This window comes from Etheostoma cragini, chromosome 9, assembly GCF_013103735.1.
Source record: "Etheostoma cragini isolate CJK2018 chromosome 9, CSU_Ecrag_1.0, whole genome shotgun sequence".
Classification (NCBI taxonomy): domain Eukaryota; kingdom Metazoa; phylum Chordata; class Actinopteri; order Perciformes; family Percidae; genus Etheostoma; species Etheostoma cragini.
In genome coordinates, this window is record NC_048415.1 from 10,946,015 (window position 1) to 10,967,321 (window position 21,307).

The following is a 21,307-nucleotide window of genomic DNA, read 5'->3' on the forward strand; positions in this document are numbered from 1 at the left end:
ATGTATCTAAAACAGTTATTACTGCACCATTTTCAAGGAAAACGTGCTTTATTTTCTAATTTGTTCCTCCACTTTGTTACATATGACGCTGACATTTTTCATAATATGGTTTATTTTTGTTAGCCATAGACAATACTAATTAGCCCTTATGGCGTGTTAGCTAGTACCTTGCATCGACCGTTAATATTAATGTCAATATATACACAGTCTATGGTACCTTGTCAACTGTTACTGGTCTATTTTCAACCGGAAGTAGTTTGCGTGTCAGAGGATGAGCACATTGTTTCTCGGCGGTACAATCTGATTTACACTCAGTAATGTTAATGAATGAAATTTTACTCCACGATATCTAGCGCACACTTTAAACACACGTTGTCACATAGAGAAACTGAGTGACTGCGACGTTAGTCTGTGCACAATATAATAAAAGGACGTCTTCGTATTTGAGGTAAGCTTAACGAAGTGTGTGCAAAAATGCTAAAGCTAATAGCTAACGTTAGTCTGGTGAAGTTGTAACGTTAGCTAGTCAACGTCATTACAAGACCCCAAGTTATATACGTTGGCTAACGATCCTTAGCTATGCCATGCGGATTAATTAACGTCGAGTGTGTGTGTGTGTGTGTTTTTTTTTAACCAACAACCTGTTGAGTTTTAAATGTTCAGCTAGAATCTATGTTCATGTTTCACATGAATTCTATTGAATGGGATTCATCTTCGTCATTGCGAGTCAAAGCTGGTGTTATGAAGTAGATTTATCCCATTTGATGCAACTACAACATGAGCTTTACTTTGCTGTCTTGGCGATATCTGATATACAAAAGTCTCAAAAGTGTGCCTCGTGTCAGGAAAGCAGCTGCCAGTGTGTAGTGTGATGCTACACCGAACTTTCACTGTAACGTTAATGTCTGTAACGGTTATGTTTTGAATTTTAGCATCTTCTAGTTTGATATAACTGCTAACATGTCCAGGTTGATCTAAATACGACAGGTTCTTAAGAACATCACAATGCCCTACGTGTCAGTTGTTCTCATTTAACCCCTTTTCAACATAAACTGGCTTAATAATATCTTTTGTCTTTTTCAAGTTCATAGACCAGAACAAAGATGGCTGGAATTCTGTTTGAGGACATCTTTGATGTAAAGGACATTGATCCCGATGGCAAGAAGTTTGACAGAGGTGTGTGAAATCGAATTATAAAACAAGGTTGAAGGAAGTGGGAAGTCCACACACTACAATAGTCTCTGGTCTCTACTAATTTACTATATATATATATATATATATATATATATATATATATATATATATATATATATATATATATATATATATATATATATATATATATATATATATATATATATATATATAAAATGACCAAAGTAAAATGAGAATAATTATTGGACAGTTTTTTTGCCAGGTTCCAATTATTTATAAATTCAGCTGAAAGCTTTTTCACATGCAAAAATTATTAAACTTTATTTACATTTGGGTTACTATCGTGTACCAAGTGTGGTTTTCAATTAGTGTACTTCACTTTAAAACAGCAAAATGAACTAATCCAAACTCTACCACTACTTGTTTTCTACAGTATCTCGTCTACATTGTGAAAGTGAATCTTTTAAGATGGACCTCATCTTGGATGTGAACATTCAGATCTATCCTGTTGATCTTGGTAAGGTGCAACCTTTTTGTCTCTGTTTATATTTATTTGAAGTTGAAGTTTGGAAGTCATTTAATGGTTGCTTTTGTCTAACACAACCATATTGTACAGGTTATTTACAGTATGGTCAGAACAAGTCCGTCATCTTTCCGTTTGCCATCAGAAGAAATGTTCACTTTTTAAATGTAAAGCATTCATTTTTGACAAGGTTGTTTGGGAACACTACTTGCATCTTCACCATGTTACTTTTGTTTACCAAACTCTGACACACTAAACCGATGGCTGACCGTTGGCAGAAAAGACAATCGGTCAGTTCAAAAGATTTTTGTCAGATTTTGAGAGACTCTAGTCAAACTCATCCCACTCGTCATAGGACTTAGGGTTAGGGTTAGGTTGACTGCCGGCAGTGCCCGCCTTTTGATCAAACATGTCAGGTCGGCCAAAATGAAGGCCGCCGGCACCTCCGAACGACGACATGGAACACACCAAACAGACTTGGATGTCCGACGGCCGATAATCAGCTTTGTGTGTCAGGGCCTAATGGAGAATTACGTTCGATTTCAACACGTAGCTCTGTTGTTTGTAAATTGGGAGTGCTGTCAGTAGAGAGAAAAACAGCGTGTTATCCTCCTGCTAGAGTTAGCACCCAACAGGCTTATACAAGTCAAGTTTTAAATGTTTTTTTAGCTTCTAAACATGTTCAAAATAACATTAACGTGCCTACCCATGTGCAGTGATTATCTGAGTGGACACAGTAAATCTGACTGTAGTAGACGTGAAAGAAATGCACAAAAGTTGTGCAAATTTGAATACAAAAAGAGAAAACAAGCAAATGCTTATTTTTTAAAAGTAAGTACTGTAGTACAACTAGCAGGAGACAAGTTATGAGGTAAGTTTGAAGACACTACCTTATTTAGTCATTGCTAGCTTACATATTTTTGGTTTATCTCTTTTTGGTGTTGTACTTTGTAGATGGTCCCTTCTGCTCTCTCAACACAGGAACTAAACCGAGCTGAATTAGCACAACTTTCATGAATTTTGTTCACATCTACTGCAGTCAGATTCACTGTGTTCACTTAGAAGGAATCACTTGACATGGGTAGGCACTTTTGATGACATTTTGAACATGCCTAGAGGCTAAAAACACATTTAAAACTTGCCCTATTTAAGCTTGTTGGGTGCTAACTCTAGCAGGAGGATAACACAGTGTAGGCAGCACTGATTGTTTTCATTTTTCTCTCTACTGACAGCACTCCAAATTTACAAACAACAGAGATACGTGTTGAATTTGACCGTAATTCTCCTTTAAGTGAGCAGTCCAAAGATAAACAGCAAAATATTCCCATATACCCTCAATATGGAAGGGCACCTTTAGATAAAGCATCAGTGCACCATGCATTAAAAAGTCAACGCTAACCTATGGCGTCTAAGCACAGAATATGAACTCACTTTGTTTTCATGTGTCCATATTTAGGGGACAAGTTCAGACTGGTTATAGCCAGCACGTTATATGAAGATGGAACACCAGATGACGGAGAGTACAACCCTCAGGATGACCGGCCATCTAGGTAAAACATTTGCTCTGCAGCTAACATCACCAACAAATGCTATTTGTTGGGCTTTTATGTCTTTGAAGGATCTAGTACCATTTGTAGCTACATTTTTAGTGTGATTGTCCCCTCTGCTGTAAAATGTTTTTTTTCTGGTTTAATTTTGTACTCTCATTCAACCTTTTTTAAATTTCCAGGGCGGACCAGTTTGACTATGTGATGTATGGGAAGGTTTACAAGATTGAGGGCGATGAGACTTCAACAGAAGCAGCCACACGCCTGTGGGTGATGTTACTTGGTTTACATGAAGCTTTAAAGAACCTTTTTTTTATTTAATTGGTCAGCCTTAGCTTGTACATATTAATATAGTTTAGACAAGTAAACTGTTAATAATGAGCAGCATTTCAGTTGCTATTGATTCATTAGTAGTACAGTAATTGCCACTAGGGCATATTGAAATTACCACAGAAAAAAAAATTCAACATTTTCAGCATTTTGTCATTTTTTTATAACCATCAGCTGTGTTAATGCTTTTATGGAAAGTAACTTGCCCAACAAAAGGGTGCTTGTGCGCGCGCATATCAGTTTGAAAAAATGTTACCTCTCATCGGTGAGCTCTAATCAAGTTGCGTGGGTGTGCTCCTTCTTTCAGCTCTGCCTACGTGTCTTACGGTGGACTTCTCATGAGGCTACAAGGAGACGCCAACAACCTTCACGGCTTTGAGGTGGACTCCAGGGTCTACCTCCTCATGAAGAAACTGGCCTTCTAAAACCCAACTCTGCCTGCCCACTTACCCTGGTTCTTCCACTGCCACAGTCACCTTTTAAAGTCATAACGAACTGCATACTGGAAACATTTGTACTCCCAAATCGAAGCACGTGGCCATTATCCAAGAGCAGCTCACAGACACAACACATGGAGGCTGAAGAAAACCTATTTAGTTTGTTTTTTTATATATACTTTTGTAGTTACAAAATGGACTACAGATAAAAGACTGTGACGCTTAGGAACTGCTGCAACCTCCACCTGCTGGCAAACTGTAAATAAAGATTTCTTTTATTCAAAATCATCAAGATGGTCAGTCACCTTTTGGTTTTCTTCTAACCAACCATATACATCAGCAACTCCTGAGGTGCTCTTTCAAACTAGAAAAGGTTTTATTTTGTATCTCTGTCTCAGGATTTGGACTGCAGGTAAGGTGTGTGCTATAGTGAACAGGGTGGGAGAAGGTGCAAACTGTGCCAAGGACTGCAGCTCACAAGACAAATATCTTAAACACTGCTTTGTCTTTGCAGAAGGATTAGACATTTCTACAAATGATACATGAAGTACTAACATATCTGGTACTAATATACCGGGTAGATATGTAAACAAGAAGGATGTTAGCCTGACTACTCCTTTCTGGGATTTTTTTGAGATTGACAAAATCTCAATCTCAAAATTCAACGATTCTTTAACACGATTACAAATTTGATTACGCACAAACAGATTCAGATAGTTGCACAACTCTCTGCACACATTTGCAAATAGTTTGGCTACGATGGCCCCAGCATGTCATGGCCAAAGGTTATATATTTGCTTGGATGGCAGCAAACTAAAATGTGGACTCTCAAGAGACAGAAGATTAAATTTAAGGTGAAGAGGCAGCCCTTGTGTCCAACACAGACTTCTCAATGTCGATGGTAATGGGAGTCACAAGATGAGGAGGGACACTGCCAATGACTCGCACAGACTCCTGATATGTGCATAAAAAAGCCCAAAGAACATATTGATCCTGAAGAATAAGCTTGTAGCCTAAAATGCCTGCAATGCTGTATCCTATAGTTTGTAAGAGAGACATGAGTACCACACTAAGTTATTATAGGAACATGTTTGAATTACTACTGGAAAATATTGGATTTAGTACAGCAGTACTTTGTGTTACACATTATACATTATGTTTTTGAAAGCCGAAATCTATACTTATGCTGCAGCTGAAGATTATATTATATTGCGGATTTTGTGCTGATGGCCAGTAACTTGATTAAAATGTTCACCATCATGGGACCCAGACTGATAAGTCATTGTTCCTCTGACACATAACCACGTCAGGGTCATTTGCTCACATGCCCACTAGGTGAATGAGCAGGGTAAATCAACATGCAAAGTCTGTTTTCCCACTATTGGCAGCTGGTTTAAAAACACCCTAATTACAAATCAAATTTAGATTGTGATAATGTTGTTTCAGCACTACAAAAGTGACAAAGCAATTGTATTTATTTATTTTATTGACCTTTATTTTACCAAGGGATAATTTCATTGAGATTCAGAATCTCTTTGTCATGGATTGGAAGTCCTGGCCAAGACGGCAGTATGACAGTTCCATATATAAAATACACAGTAAATATAAAACAGATAAAGACATTTGGCAAGTTAACATCATCATCCTCAACGTAATCACCAGCAGCGCTCAGTAACATCACATGTGAATTTAGTACTCAAATAGTCCTTTATCTTAATTTTAAACAGTGTCATTGTTGGTTAGTTTTGTCTAATTTAAGACGATTCTGCAATTTATACCAAAGCACAACTGCAACAGCTTTACAATTGAGGACGTAGAATAACACAGTCTGCCTATAGTTTAGTTGTTTTTAGTTGTGTTATTCTGGAGCATGCTTGTTCTTGTTCTTGTAATGATATTGATTTTCTGGCATATTTCTTTTTAAACTTTAGATAAATTAAGCTTCATATTTTAATTTTTTTTTTTTTGTAGATTTTACATATTGTGCTTCTTATAATAACAAATATGTCGGTCTATTTTTAATTTACCAATGATTATAAAATCAAAGGACACGTGTTGACCATGTTATTATGTCTTTATATCTATCAACCACAACTACTTTTCAACGCATTTTCTAAAGCTTATCACAGTTGTTTTGCATTCTAGCCATTCAATGGTTTCTAATCATGTTACAGTGCAAATAATCTTAAACTTGCTCTAAAAGATTTATCACAGTGCTTCTTTGTATTTGTTCATACATCATTAACTGGCCTCGCATCTGGATCCCAACGCATAAATGAATGTGACACATGCACATATGTTAGGAAGAGATATTTTGGGAGCGAGCGTACAGCAGCCGATGCAGTGCTTGGGACTGTCCGCCGGAAGTGATGTAGGTTGGAATAAACTGCGCAGGAGCATCCCGGGGACGATTTGAGCATATGAAGCATTGATTGCGAGTTGAGGCTGGTGCTTAAAAAGCAACCTGCTCAGCGACTTTACTGCGCTTCACGGACCTACACTAGCAACGTGCACACTCACTGTAGAGATATGTAGAACAATTTGCACTCTTATTTAAAGTTGTTCCCCCATTTTGGCTCTCGATGGGCTTGGTGATATGTCCCTGCATTCTGCTCTAATTGAAACCACTGCACCTGGGATTATGTCATCTGTGGTGTGTCGTAAAGCGACTAGAATGACCATGTTTCTTGAAGAATAATGAAGGCGATCGGTCAAAGCAGTTCATAGCAGCCAAACGTGATGGACAATCGACGGAAGAAAAAGCTGACATTCTTCACCATTGGGCTCATATTTCTTCTGAGCGGTGTGGAATATGGTAAGATCAGTGTTGTGTTATTGTTGAGGCTCTCGCCTTTTGTGTTGCAAACCTTAATTGAATCTGTGTTGTGATGTGACACAAAATCACCAGTAATACATTCACAAGTTTCTGATCACCTAAATATTGTCATTGCCGTATGTCGAGTGAATGTTTTTTACCTAGATTTTGTCACACCAGCTGTTTGGTGAACTGTAATTCGACAAGTTGATCATAGTGTTTGCATTTGTTCTTATGAGGAGATGTTTTGCATAACTATTAAGTCTATCACATAAATAACACTTTGGCCAGGACTGTCTTTAGGATTTTAGTATTACAAAGGACATAAATGAAGCAATATCTTAATTTTACTGTTCCATTGTTGGGTTAGTTAGTGTTATCTACCTGTTATGTGTTATAAGTTGTGTTTTCACTATAACGTTTAATACATGTGAAATATATGTAGTTGCAGTGTGTGTGTGTGTGTGTATATGTGTATATGTGTGTATGTATGTATGTATGTATGTGTGTATGTATATGTATGTATGTATGTATGTATATATATGTATATAAACATACATACATACACACACACACACACACACACACACACACACACACACACACACACACACACAGGACTGTTTTATTAGATTGCATTGCAGTTGACATGTTTTTTCCTGACGGTTTTAGAATAGGTAATTATTACCTGTAGTTTGAGTTTTATCTTATCCCAATACTGTTGTCTTGTTTACTGATCAAGTTCACTCTGTGCTGAGACAAACTACTTTACATGAACAGATCCCTGTGTGCCGATTCTTTGATCTACTCATCCAGAAAGATAGTCTTCGAGAAGCTTTCTTGAGTTTACACGGGAGTTACATTTACCAGACACTCCCCAATGCACACAGATCATTACATTAGCAGAGATGTTGAAGGGATTAGGACAGATTGAATCAGATTGTATTGTTAATTAGCCTGTCCAGGATTCCTTGAGTTCTGTTCACCTCTGTTGGTACTCAGACCTCTTACTTAGCCCAGCCCACAGGCCATTGTTTTTAGGCTAGCCTTGATGTAAAACCTTTCTCTGAATGTGTATCTTGAGAAGGTGCCACAGCCTTGTTGTGAAATTCTGTCTTCACTTTGCAAGTGGTAAATCTCATATCTAGCAGCCACAGAATTGCATTTTATTGCATGCTTTTATTGCTTCCACACACAAATGTATCTATCAGGGTGATCAAACATCCCATTTAGAAGACAATACATTTTCCTTTCCTCTCTGGAATTTTCTGAGATCATGCTTTTTGTGTGACACAATAATTGAATTAGGATTGTATTTGGTCAGCAGCACTACCCTTTGTCTATTTGATAATAAGGCTGGAGGCATTATTGTCAGGGAGAAAGAGCTACCACTACACACTCTCTTGGCATTCCTAGCACTGACATGGAAAAGATTTAAAGTTGCATCTGGATATAAACCATACCGACATCATCTAATCTCTTGTTAAACCATCATCTCACAAACTCGGCCTCTGATAAATGTCACTATAGGGCTTAGGAGAGTCACAGGGTTGCTATAACCATAGATGAGATGCCACATGGAGGCCCAACAGAGCTACAGTATGGCCGATTGACTCCACATAGGGCTTATGAAACAGATGACTCAGCATCACTCACAGTGTAGATTTGAGGACTCGGAAGACTTTGTTCATATTGTATGTGTTGACATCAGCGGTTTTGAAGTCACACAGAACACTACTTCAGATGAAAACTAATGCTGCTTCCTTCTGTCTCCCTAGCTGTAATATTGCCCACAATATGGATGTACTTGCAGACTTTGGATGCGGCGCCTTACTTTCTGGGCTTGGCCCTGTCTGCATTCAGCTTGACCGGTCTCCTGTCGGGGCCGCTGTTTGGCCACTGGTCCGACAGAACACGGATCACCAAGAAAATAATTTTGTTTGCCAATTTTTTTGAGTTAATTGGTGAGGGCATGTTTTCTATTTCCACCGCTACTACCTTGAAACAGTGTTGTCATGTCAGAGACACAAACTGGATTTGTTATTCTATTTGGCTCACTTTTATTTTTCTACTCCTTTTTTGCTCCACAGGTAATTTCATGTACTTTATGGGCTACTCCAAATGGCTGTTACTGTCAAGCAGACTGGTGGCAGGTGAGTCAGCAGAAGATGATACTGGGACTTTTTAACTATTTGGTAGTACGCCAGTAGATTACATTTGGCTGTCCTATCAGTAGAGCTTTGCAGGATCATTGTAAAATGGTATAACTTGGAGCTTGTATTAGAATGTTTTATCATGGGGCTTGTTACAGCTGTTTTTTTGTATCTTTAAAATGTGATGCATATTAACCTCATACATACAACTTCAGAATGTGTGGTTTATCAGCCAAAAAGTATCCAATAGTTTAAAAACACTGGGATACAGTTTGCTCTGAATGTGTAAAAGCACCCACCCTGTAGCAGCAGCAAATTATGCTGTGTATTTCAGGAATATGATAATAAATGATATGACAAGAAAACCACAATGATGTACATGCTTTCTTGAGCTCCAGGTTTCAACCTCACTGTTTTTAAGTGCTGTAATTCAGACATGAAATATGTATTTTCCTCAGGTATCGGCACAGGCGCTGGCTCATCTATCTTTGGCTTCCTGACCAGAAGCACTGCCCCCGAAGACCGAGCGACTGCGTTCGCTTCTGTCATGGCATGTCGACAAGCTGGCCTTCTGATTGGTCAGTGCTCTGCTGCTTTATAATGGAACATTCTAAAGCTGCCTGCTCATCATTTGAGTTAAATTATTATACACTGTGATGGTTTTCTTTTCACAGAAAATAAGGAGATTGGCTGTAGGTAGAGGCTACAGGCCCTTTAGCTTCCTGATACATTTCACACAGTGAATGCTGAAAGCTCACACACAAATGTTAAAAAAAGCCTGTATGATTGCAGTTGCTTTTAAGATTAATTTGCTCCTTACCAAGACAAGGCAAGGCAAGGCAGCTTTATTTGTATAGCACATTTCAGCAACAGGGCAATTCAAAGTGCTTTACACAAAATCAGTTAAGCAGATGAAACACAGGTACAAACAGTTAAAAATCATAAGCATTAAAAACCAGTAAAACACATGAATAGACAGTTAAAAAAATAGGTACATAAAAGTTACAGTGCAGCATAAGAAATTTAAAGGAATGAGCAGTCATTTAAAGAAAGGCAGCATCAAAAAGAAAGGTCTTCAACCAACCATCAAGATAAACAGGTTTCCACTTTGTGTTTAACACAGGTCCAGCATTTAACATCTTCCTGAGGCTGTGTGATTTTCACCTGGGTCCTTTCGTGGTCAATAAATATACGGCGCCAGGGGTAAGGGTCCACAATAAGTTGTTTTAATTTCGCGACACATTTTTTTGCTTCCTCATAGAAACCGCTTTTCTTCCACCTCCTGCAGTTGTTCATGTGCCTGCTGTGGATTCTCATTCAACTGGCGGTGATCTTCATGTACTGGGACCTACCACCTCTAGAGAAGGGGAATGCCAAGCACAGTCCAAATGGCCAGAGCGTGGAGGAGGAGGGTGAGCGAAGGCTGGCGGAAGTGGACAATGATGAGGAAAGGCCGCTGATGGGTTCCCAGGAGGTGGAGGGCTCTTACGGCTCAGTCGTGGTATCCAAACCACCCAGATTGGATGCCTCTGCTGCCTCAAATACCACATTACCAGAGTCCCATGAGTCTTCCAGTCCCTTTAAGAATTTTAGCATATCCCGAGGTAGGTGGTTGACAGTGCATGTGTCTGTACAATGCTGTTAAACAAGTTCTTCAAATCTAAGGTTTTAAAAGTTGCGTCTTTGACTCATTGTAGAGTTCCTGAGAGAAGAAGTGGTCGTTCTGCTGGCTGCTCAGTTCATCACCCTCTTCAATCAGACAGCGCTAGAGGTGCAGCAAAGAAACAGATATCCTATTATTAGAGTGGAGTAATCTGCCTGTTTTACAAAATATCAGTTCTTGTTTCTAAATAATTTAGGAACGAGTAAAACCATCCTGGGATGGGATTTGTGACATACCACTGGCAGACATTTTTACCCATGTTTTCAGGACTTTGAGACAAAAATGACCTGTGAATATGAGCTTTTATGCTCTATGCCAACGTCTCATTCCCTCCTCAGACCATGGTGACCCCGATGACCCAGAAGTACTTTGGCTACGGGGAGCTGGAGAACAGCGTGATGTACTGTCTCTGCGGTGTGGAGGTGATCGCTGGGTTTCTATTTGTGCGCTGGCTGAGCCAGCGTGTTGCTGAGCGAGTGGTCCTGGCCATCGGTCTGACCATCTGCAACGTCTCTGGGGTCTGGTGCCTCATCTTCCTGGCTAACCCACTAGGTCAGACTGCACTGAAGAAACTTCTCACCTTTGTTACTGTACACACAGATCTTCATCAGCAGTAACTTATACCACAAAACATCTCCCACTAAGAGTCAGTTTATTCAGTAAAACAGGTTGACATATTTATATGAATAACTTTGCTAAGTATAGAAACATCTTCACATTCGTTAATACAGCAGATCTGAAATCAGCGACAATCATCCTCACGGTCAAACATTTGAAATGCCCCATTACAACCTGGCTGTATCATGCGTATTAACCTTTGAGTTGTCTTCCGAGTCAAAATAGAATTTTTTTTGTATGCTCATGATGCTCTTTCTAACACTTTTGTCACTTTTTCAATGCTTTTTTTTATGCATGGTCAATAAACCTAATTTAAATTCCATTATACCTTCTTTGTGAGTTAAAATTAGCGGAGATTATGAATTATTTTGACTTATAGTTAAGTTTAGATGATGTTAATGTTGATTGTTTAAGTCAAAGTTTAGTCAGGATACTGTTGAAATGTATGGGTTCCATACAATGTACATGCATGCATACAACCAAGTTATTTTTGGACAATGTGGTTGAAAGAAACCCAAATTTCTGATATAAAAAGAAAATGGGTCAAATTTGACCCCAACAACACAAGGGTTAACACAGTGTTTGGGTGTTTTCTGTTGTACTTTTTATTTTCTGTAGGTGGTTTCCCATGGCAGCTGACTGAGTTCGTCATCGGGGTGTTTCTGCAGGTTTTGGGTTTGCCATTTGTCGCTGTCGCTCAGGTTTCCCTCTTCTCCAAAGTTACTGCTGAGAAAACACAAGGTGAAAAACCACACCATCTAGTGGAAAAGAGAAAGCATTGCACGTTGGAAGGTTTTGGATTTTGTTGCTTTCCTGTACCCTGCGTGTTTTGGTGTGTTGAGTCTTTGTGTCTCCCATGTATTGCAGGTTTCAGTCAGGGAGTGCGTCGCTCAGTGGGCGGTCTAGCCACCATTTTGGGCCCTCTGTGGGCCGGTGGCCTTACAGAGAACATGTACATCATGATGGGGGTGATGATGGCACTGCTGGCGCTTCTAACGGTATGCAGAAGGAGACTTCAAGACAGAGAATGTGTCTATGTCTACCTAATCATTATCAGTTTATTATGGAGTGAGGGAGATTATGGCTTTTAAGTGTTTTAAGAATTTTCAGTTTATGCAACCATGTAAAGGCTCAAACCGACTATTTCTTCACCAGTTTTCGCAGTTTCGGCATTATAACAATGCACACATTTAACCAAATCTAATTTAGTGTAACGTTATTAAAAACTAGGGCTGGGAACTGAATCGAAATTCCTTATGTAGCTTGCCATGTGTCTATCTATCTATCTTCTTTTCTTTTTTTTAAACAATTGGGATGTGAGCATAGATATTTGATTTTTTTTTTTTTTGAAATAATAATTATCTTTGGGCATTTTTAGCCCTTTATTTAGATAGGACAAATTAGGCTGGAAAGGGGAGAGAGAAGGGAATGACCTGCAGCCACTGTGTCGAGAAGCAAGCCTTTATTTAGGGGTTTCCGCTCTACCAGGTGAGCTAACCAGGCGCCCGTACCTATATATCCATAAGTTACAGGAACGTCTGTCTGTCTGTTATTTGCACATCCCTCGTACAGTTACTATGATAGATTTCAAACTTGACAGGTGTCTTACTATGGGCACGTGTAAGTGCATAGCCATGTTTGATGTGGTTTGTTTGCAAAATGCAATTATATTGTTAAATACACAGTATATTGGTAAAAGAACCACACATTGCAGCAGCGTTTGCCGCTTTAGCCGCAGGCCACTTCCCCTCTCACACCACACACTGAGTGAGCGCAGGACCAGAGATGGAGAGGGTCGAAGAAAGCAGCGGAGCTCTGGCTCTACACAATATGTCAAATGTCATAGTATGCCATAAAACGTCATTGGTTTGCTATGAATAATAATATAAGTCCTTCTCACTTAGACTCACCTTCTTTGATGACCCTTGGTCCTGTTGTTCAAGTATGCTGCTAACTTATAACAGTAATTGCATTCAAATCAAAATATTTCAACGTTAACCATTAAGCCACAAACCCTCTTTGGAAACAAACACCTCTGCTGAAGTTTGTTTATGATAGGCTATATGACGAGACAAGGCAACATCGCATCATTTCGCACTGACTGTGGCGATGTCAGCAATACCGTCTCTGTACTCGGTCCAGTTCTGGTGGTTAATAAACGCAGATATTTGCTGATTGCTCTCATTACGGGCTGGATTACGTGGCGCACCCCAATCAGTCCGTAGGGCAAATTTCTGATTGCTCCACATTTTAATTGTGATGTTTTGTGAGTTAACTCTGAATCTGCCATGTCTGTCAGGTAAATGTAGTAGAACAATGTTTTTCTCTGACGTAAGAGTACACAGTAAGTCAGTAGTAGGCTTTACAGTGTGGTTGCTAAGTGGTTTGGGGTCGTTCTGTAAGTAATTTAGGGGTACAATGGTTCTGGAGAAAACTTCAAGCAGCAATACCACAGGCCAAGCAATTGGCCCTTTCCAAACAAGCACATTTTAAGCGACTGCACTGTTCTAGTACAAATAAATAGCATTTACCATCATTGTCTATGTGCACAAGACAAAGCACTTTTTTACACATTTTAAAGCCAGCAGCTCCTTGTGCAATCAGGAACAAACAAGCATTACAAAGTGCTTGTAGTGCCTGTAATGAAGTGTGGGAAGCAACCAAATGTTTCCACTATCACTGAGAAAGAAGAAAAGAGAACCTAAGTGTGTGTGTGTGTGTCCGTCTGAGATGGACAAAGAGAGTCCACCTTGCAATTCTTTCTTTTAAATTGGCTCCACCAGGAAGCTCCCTCCACAGCTCTGTGTTTTCAACTTTCATTGTTTTCATGGTTTCCAAGACATGCCGTGACTGTACATCCCTGACAGCTCTGAAGCAGGGGTTCAGCGTCTGTTTTCAGGATTTACTTTGCAACTGTGTGAAGAAAAGGGCGTTGTGCAAACGTCAGTTATTTGGTTAAGCATTAGACTTTTTGGTATTTATTCTTTTCTATATTTATTTCAGATTCATAAGACATAGATAAAAGAGATATTTGTTTTGCCTCTCAGAGCTTCCCTGCTTAAGTTTTTCTTCTTTTTGTCTTTCTTGTAGTAAAACTAATCTTACAATGTCTTATACAGGTGATGCTGGCTTTCTCATACGAGCGGCTGGTTGCACCTGCTGCAGTGGAGCAAGTGGACGAGTCGGTCAACTGTGGCTAATCCAGCAGATGGTCTATGCAATGAAAGTGGATGTAAAAGGTAGCTTTTTACAAATAGAATTAGAATTCTTTATTATACCTATAAATGGCATTTATTCATCCAAAGGGATTTACAATATGACCTGAATTGTATTATTGCAAGACCATTTGTTTTCTTGCATGCATACTGTACATAAAATAAGCCAGTAACAATAAAAATAATCTCTGGGATTTTGGATACTGTTCTCTGTAATAATAAGTTGATATATTCCATGTTGGTTTGCATGATGGAAATTATGAAAATATATTTTGTCCGATAGCTTCCAGACTGTAACACCCTCTCTCATCCTGTGTTTCTTTCCCTTCTGCCTGTGCACAGTGGGAGATTTCCTGCCCTGCGTCTTACTCTCCCTCCTTACTTTCAGTTTCTGCATTGGGACCAGCATGCAGGGTGATAACACACACACACTGACAGCACACAAATCACCACCTTCTGAGGGCTTACCTAAAACTTGGACTTGTCAGCTTTGTGTGCAGAGGATGATCAAAGCACTGTTCTGGTGTACAGAATATGTTCATTTCCCATGGAAATATGGAATCCTGCTGACACCGCTAGTGCAAGCTTTGGATGAAAGCTGTTTCCGGTATTGTGTGGTCTGCACCGAGTACCGACTACACTTTGGTGCATCACACATTCTGCGATTAATGAACATACCAAACAGTTGTGGATTTAGCTGACCTACTGTATGTCCTTGATCTGTAGGAGAATAAATGAGCTGTTCAGCCTTGTTTTCTTGACACCACATCTTCTGTAAAAACAGGCATTTTGAATATAGACTAGGCGTTATTGTCCTCTAAAGTAAAATGCTCAACGTTCAAACTAACACTTTGGTTTTCCTTTGTCAGAAGGATTTTGACTTAGACAAAAAATCATGTCAATCCACTCTTTGATATCTTTGGTCTACGTCTGATATAATGAATGTTTTCCCCTCGTACACAGTGACATTTGCAAAAACTTGTATTATTGTATTATTCTTGCAAGTTGTATTTATTCATTTAAATATTGAATTATGTGCTTTGTTAATTACTTCATTGAAGCAACGTGTTCACAGGGGGGTTAATGTCTAAAAGAACTGCTAACACTAACCCAAAGGAATTGAATTATCAGCCGTGGTGATGAATATGCTATGTCAAAGGCATTTGAAACTTTACAGTAATACAATTCTCAGGGAAATACTAAATACTATGAATGTCTGTCAGACTCAAATTGAAGAAGGTTATTAAAATGTCTCATCTTCCTGGCACAAAGGCTGTTGAGGCATAAATAAGGGATTCCTGCTTTAAAAAAGTACATATTTCTACTTGTTTGATGCTAATGTAGTACATACATTCAACACTAGTGGGCACTCTTAGTCTTCCTACCGAAATACATCCCCTCAGCACTGCTGAGCCAAATGCTGGTAGTGTGATATAAGTCGGTCAGATAACTCCACTAGGGGTACCATAACAAATACACATTAAGGGGAAAAACGCTTTATTAGGAGATCTGTTGTTGTTTTAGGTGGCAGGACAGAATGCACACCACTCAGTCAAAGCACAGTTTTATTTTTTTCCCAAAAGGCTTTGCATTATGCATTGTAGGTGCAATATGTGTTTTACCTCTTGATAATTTGTTCAGGTTTTATATTCACAACACCCAAAATACATTATGAAATGTAAAACTATTTATTTCTTATTTATTATGCATTTATTTATTAGATTATTTGTGGGCTCCTAACATGTAGGCAACACATGAACTTTATTGTATTACTTATCAATACAGAACAGATGAACTTTCACCTTACTTCATTGGCTTATGTTTTGTTATTCTCTCGAAGAACCTAGAACAGTAAAAAACATTTCAAAAATGTAGTTATAATGTTATTCTCAAGAAAACAATATGTAGGATTTTAATATATTAAAAGGCTATATTTAATATAAATCTTTAATTGATTGCGTTTTTAGTAATGTACATGTTCTCTACTCAAAGGCCTATAACTGAAACAAAGAAAACATATTTTGAGCATATTATCACATTTAACTAAATGTAAACTTTTAGTGGAAGTTTTGTTTCCCGTTTTACAATATCCACATTAAAGATCATTATCTGTAAAGGATAAATATGCTGTTACTGGACTATGAAATTATCTTTTTTTTTTTTTTTTTTTGATGGAATACAAAAAATATTATGTACAATTATTGTACCATTGACATTTAAATTATTCTCATAATTGTTTATAAAAAATAATTTTAGTTTAATATAATCTAAATTTAGGATGTAACCATCTTTTCAAATTGTTATTTAAATAAAAAGTAAAATTGCCTCTTTTGCTTTTATAGAGATACTCTTTATTTGGGAATATATTTTTAAAGTTCATCTAATTTATTTTTTATGTTTATTTTCACTTTTAGTATTACTATATTATTTGTAGTATTTGACCATGAACAAAAAATTTAACAAAGTTTGCGTACATTTATATTAACCATATATTGTACAGGATAAGTCTGGAGTTTATATACATCTGTCACAATTTACCACCGTTTTGTCATAATATATTAATGATCTAAAATATGGAAATATTAGTGGAAATGGCTTTTAAAGTCAAATATAGTAAATAGTTTTTTTCATTCCTTGTAAATTCAATATGTACATTTATCTAAGGTCTGGATAGTTAGCTCATGTCTCACAAAGTAATTTAAGACTTTGTTCTGAAAGTTAATTTCACTCATACAACATGCTGTATATGAGGATAATTTCTTAGTTATTAAATATGCATATTGTTTCAACTAAAAAGTAAATTTTATTGTATATTTTTAAAGCACAAATTCATTTATTAATATATTTTTCCTCATGATTCGATAATATGGAATACATTAAACTCCTAATGAATCAAATTACTTTGTATTACTAGTTGAAGTAATATGTAAAAATGCGGCATTATTTATTAACAAAAAAATGATGCAATTATTTTGTAAATGACAAAAAATAATTATGAATATATATATATATATATATATATATATATATTAGTAACAATAATTTTTATATAGATACATGGAATTTAACATACTCATTGCAGATGATTTTAGACCGCAACATGTATTTACGTAGTGACATTAAAGCTAGCTCATTTCTTAACCTCATGCTTGAAGGGAAAGTAGACCCGGTCCCGCTGGGGGGTGCTGTGACCTCACCGACAGAACCAAAAACCCGGGTGGTTTGGGTCTTTCTCACTCGTAACAACCTACAGTCTATGGTGACGACACGCTGTTCGCCTGCTGACGTGGCGGCGAGGGGGTGTGGCCTCACATGTGAACTCTAGTTGAACCCGTTTAGATGTTGGGCAGGGAAGACTCAGATGTGTTACGACACAGGGCTGGTAACAGAGATATTTTGGGGTTTAGCTTCTCTTTTTTTTTTTTTTTTTTTTTTTTTTTTACTGGAACTATAACACACACACACACACACACACACAGCCCACAGCGGCAGGCTGACCGAACAGTGACCCTGCGCATCAGGGTCAGAACTATAGAACACGTTGTGTGTCAAATCAGTGGTTTTCAGGGTAAATACGGTAAGCTCCCTCTTCCTCCTTCCCCGCCAATCACAGGGATATGTCACGAGGCATAAATGGCCAAATTCAACAACGTGAACTTTTGATGAACTGTGTTTTTCTTTTACTAGAGTGGTCATTGAGGGCAGGTGGCGTTCAGTGGGACTTTTTTTCGAGTGTGGGTGGAGGGGGGTTCAATGTAGTTCACCAGGCTTGATCACCGATTGACCCTCACAAACTGGGTTGGGGTAGTGAAGGGATCAGTTTGGATGATGCACTGTGACACTGGGTGTTGGGGGAAGACATCGCACCTCAGCCTACCATACATATTTTACTCGTAGGAGAGTGGGCGAAGCCACACTGCAGGATCAGCAACCACTTTTCACACATATCTCCTTTTTTTTTGCCCTTTCACTTGCACTTTACAAGATGCTCTCTCTGTTCATGAGACATCTTTCAATAATTACACCTTTAACTTGGTCATTATAAGACTTTCATGACGCCAGTTGAGATGGGTAATAAATGGATAGTTGTGCTCTCAAGCCTGAACTTTGAAGCTTTTGAGCTGTCAAGCATATGAAATATTTAGTTTGTGCACTGGTGTCACAGATTCTTAAGGTTTTTGCGAAAACTGCTCGAGCCACAGTCAAATCAAAATGGTGGCACCGACAGAAACCTGTGAAAGTCTTTGAGTGTCCCTGCATGTATGCCACTTGTGTTAATAATACATGTGTCACTCTGAAGAGGTGCGACATCTGGAAACCAACGCGGTTATGGGAAAAAAAGAACCAGAGTGCTTGAGCTTTGGTATAACATGGAGAAGGCTGCCATAACAAAGGGAAAAATACAAGACAGTATCATGCCAAAGTTAGACTTCAACCTAGTTTCTTAAGTTAAAAAGGTAATCTGGAGAGTATAGTTTGGTTTGGTGAGCTCCATTTCAGTCACCCAAGGCTGTGTGACATGTTGAAGAGTCTTTCTCCATTGGTCCCATCAGGAAAAAGTTGTGTAATGCTTCTTCTGTCTGAATGAATAATTAAGTCTGTGGAGCCTTTAGCCGGGGCAGCTTCGGCTATGTTTTGCAACCTAGTTCTGTTTTGCCAAATGTGTCACGCTTCAGTCATCTTCAGCGCTGGAATTTTTATCCCAACAACTTTCTTCCCCCTTTTTCTTTTGATCTTAAAGCAGCATACAGTTACTCTGGATTTGTAATTCTGATGGTCTTTTTGACCCTTGACATTGCACTAGTTTTAATTCTTGACCCGTGTAGACAACGAGAGTAGAGGGGCTCATGAGGGGATTAAGGATAGTCATACTCAAACTATGAAAAGCATTCTAATTTCTGCTCATCCCTGTAGCACTAGTCTTCATTATGTATCTCTCTAATGCATTTCAGTATATCCTCAATTCCTCATATTCAAAAAAAAAAAAAAAAAAAAAAAAATATATATATATATATATATATATATATATATATATATATATATATATATTGAGGCATACAAACAAGCTTATTCGAATAAAACATTGGTGACTTGAGCCATAAAGTATTTTTTGTGGCAAAGCAATGAGGCCCATAAATAAAGAATCCGAGAGAGGAGCTATCTACCAAGTGAGAGCATGAGAAAAATACCATCGCTTTACATTATGTCTAGCCGCCTTTTGTTGTCATTGAAGTTTAAGAATCTACCTTACAATATTTTTTTGAAATTATTTTCTAATCAAGTTTAATTTACTCAGTTCCTGCAGCCCTGATTTCAGGAAATATCAGTATATCCAATTCCCACATTTTTATCACATACTTCTCTTGTTCTTGCCACCACTATTCCACATCCGCACCCACGCAAGCTGCCACGATGAAGCCTTCCTCCACCCACGCCCTTCCCCTTTTGTTCCTAGAACGGAGATTACTAGCCCATCTGTATCAGAGCCAGGCTATGCTAAGCCGATGGGAGCCCTGCTCAGCAAGGCACCGTCGCAATTGTTAACCCTGATTAACTCAATGTGGCGTTCAGTAGAGGGAACAGTGTGAAAATCAAGCCAGTGCCGTGACCCAGTGCCCTGCCGCTGAACCGAGGGGGAATTGGGCAAACTTGGGAAGGGCGGAGGAGAACAGGAGCCAGGAAAAAAGAGAGAGAGACTGAGCGATGGCAAAGAGATGAAGACGGGTTTAAGCTTTTTAACCAAAGATTGCATGGGTGGAATAGATATATGCACATAAATATATTTCTCTGTTTTAGTGCAGTGAAAACTTGGTGCCAGTTACGATAAAGACTCCAGCAGTAAAACATAAATTGATGTGACTTTCAGAGGGCTTCTGTAGAGCTGGGTGCAACAGAGGACATCAAAGATTCAGGAATAACTACTATAGTGAGATTATCATTACAGAGAAGACAGTGTAGATGTTTGCTGCATAGTATGGACTGGAGCATAGATTAAAGAAGGACACATGTGGAAATGTATACATGGTTTATTTTAATCCATATATTAAAATTTCATTTATATTTTGTTCCCAATGCATAACATACTTACACTTATTCAGTTTAACAGTATGATGGTCATACCTTTTTCTGGCATATTTGTTTATGGAGTGTTAAATAATTAAATACAGTGACATTCCTTGTCAGATAAGATTTTAATTTTTATATGTGCATGGATTCGAAATAACACTTCTTATTAAATCAACGCCCATGGATTATGCTCCATTATATGTTTTTCAGTTGTATGGCCTTTGCATGACTCCTCAAAGATGAACCTTAATGTATTACTGTTCACAAAATTTAGTTTGTACCTAGAAATGTGTCACTGCAAATGGCTCAGTCTGAAAGGTCAAGTTAGACGATATGTCAACAGTAATGCCCGCTATGACATTGGCTTATGACATATTTTTGGAGAAGCAGGATTTCATTGTGTGTGTTTGACTTCCAGTTTAATGTAACAAAAAAAAATACTGATAATGGAATTCGGTCCAGTGTGTTTTTGCATTATGAAGTTTAACCAACTGGGTTCTGTTGCACTTAAATGAGGAAATGTTTTAGTGATGATTTGTTCTCATATGGTTGAGAGGCATTACACATGTTTTTAAATCCTAAATCAAATAAGGAAGACATTTTACATGTATGCAATTTTAATTTCAAGTCTCACTCTATTTAAAGAAATTGATAAGTAAATGTTCATAATGTAGAAATGTGTTGAACGTTAAGGACACCATGTCCAGAGTCATACAAAGGGAGACAACTGAACAACCTTGTGGCATTTTCTCTCTGATTAACTCCTCCTGCTGCAGCTGTGGTTG

At 38.2% G+C, this 21,307-nt stretch overlaps 2 protein-coding genes and 1 long non-coding RNA gene across 6 annotated transcripts in view; 2 read left to right on the top strand and 1 right to left on the bottom strand.

Annotated features, from left to right (window-relative positions):
* The window catches only part of LOC117950501, a 786,205-nt gene that overhangs the window by 173,051 nt on the left and 591,847 nt on the right, over window positions 1-21,307 (bottom strand). The window lies entirely within an intron of this gene.
* On the top strand, window positions 214-4,280 carry polr2h (info polymerase (RNA) II (DNA directed) polypeptide H). 4 transcript variants are annotated; one of them, XM_034881603.1, is made up of 6 exons: window positions 214-448; window positions 1,085-1,176; window positions 1,589-1,672; window positions 3,135-3,228; window positions 3,408-3,491; window positions 3,863-4,280. In XM_034881603.1, exons 2-6 carry the CDS (start codon window positions 1,104-1,106, stop codon window positions 3,978-3,980), a joined length of 453 nt encoding a protein of 150 aa, XP_034737494.1. In that variant the 5' UTR covers window positions 214-448; window positions 1,085-1,103; the 3' UTR covers window positions 3,981-4,280. The 4 variants fall into 4 exon arrangements, with proteins under 4 accessions (XP_034737494.1, XP_034737496.1, XP_034737495.1 ...); XM_034881605.1 differs by having other exon boundaries at window positions 249-448; window positions 1,092-1,176; XM_034881604.1 differs by having other exon boundaries at window positions 249-317; window positions 1,082-1,176.
* On the top strand, window positions 6,398-16,259 carry mfsd8l1 (major facilitator superfamily domain containing 8-like 1). The gene is made up of 12 exons (XM_034881598.1): window positions 6,398-6,807; window positions 8,586-8,771; window positions 8,898-8,960; window positions 9,419-9,538; window positions 10,084-10,163; window positions 10,249-10,564; window positions 10,658-10,731; window positions 10,962-11,175; window positions 11,860-11,982; window positions 12,109-12,239; window positions 14,361-14,480; window positions 14,799-16,259. Exons 1-11 carry the CDS (start codon window positions 6,732-6,734, stop codon window positions 14,439-14,441), a joined length of 1,464 nt encoding a protein of 487 aa, XP_034737489.1. The 5' UTR covers window positions 6,398-6,731; the 3' UTR covers window positions 14,442-14,480; window positions 14,799-16,259.

Excerpts from the sequence above, each read along its gene's own strand:
- mfsd8l1 (XM_034881598.1), top strand. The coding sequence starts at position 6,732 with ATGGACAATCGACGGAAGAAAAAGCTGACATTCTTCACCATTGGGCTC. Across the intron at positions 10,732-10,961 it reads TCAATCAGACAGCGCTAGAG|ACCATGGTGACCCCGATGAC; the intron begins GTGCAGCAAAGA and ends TTCCCTCCTCAG. Across the intron at positions 11,983-12,108 it reads TACTGCTGAGAAAACACAAG|GTTTCAGTCAGGGAGTGCGT; the intron begins GTGAAAAACCAC and ends CATGTATTGCAG.
- polr2h (XM_034881603.1), top strand. The coding sequence starts at position 1,104 with ATGGCTGGAATTCTGTTTGAGGACATCTTTGATGTAAAGGACATTGAT. Across the intron at positions 1,177-1,588 it reads TGGCAAGAAGTTTGACAGAG|TATCTCGTCTACATTGTGAA; the intron begins GTGTGTGAAATC and ends TGTTTTCTACAG. Across the intron at positions 1,673-3,134 it reads GATCTATCCTGTTGATCTTG|GGGACAAGTTCAGACTGGTT; the intron begins GTAAGGTGCAAC and ends GTCCATATTTAG.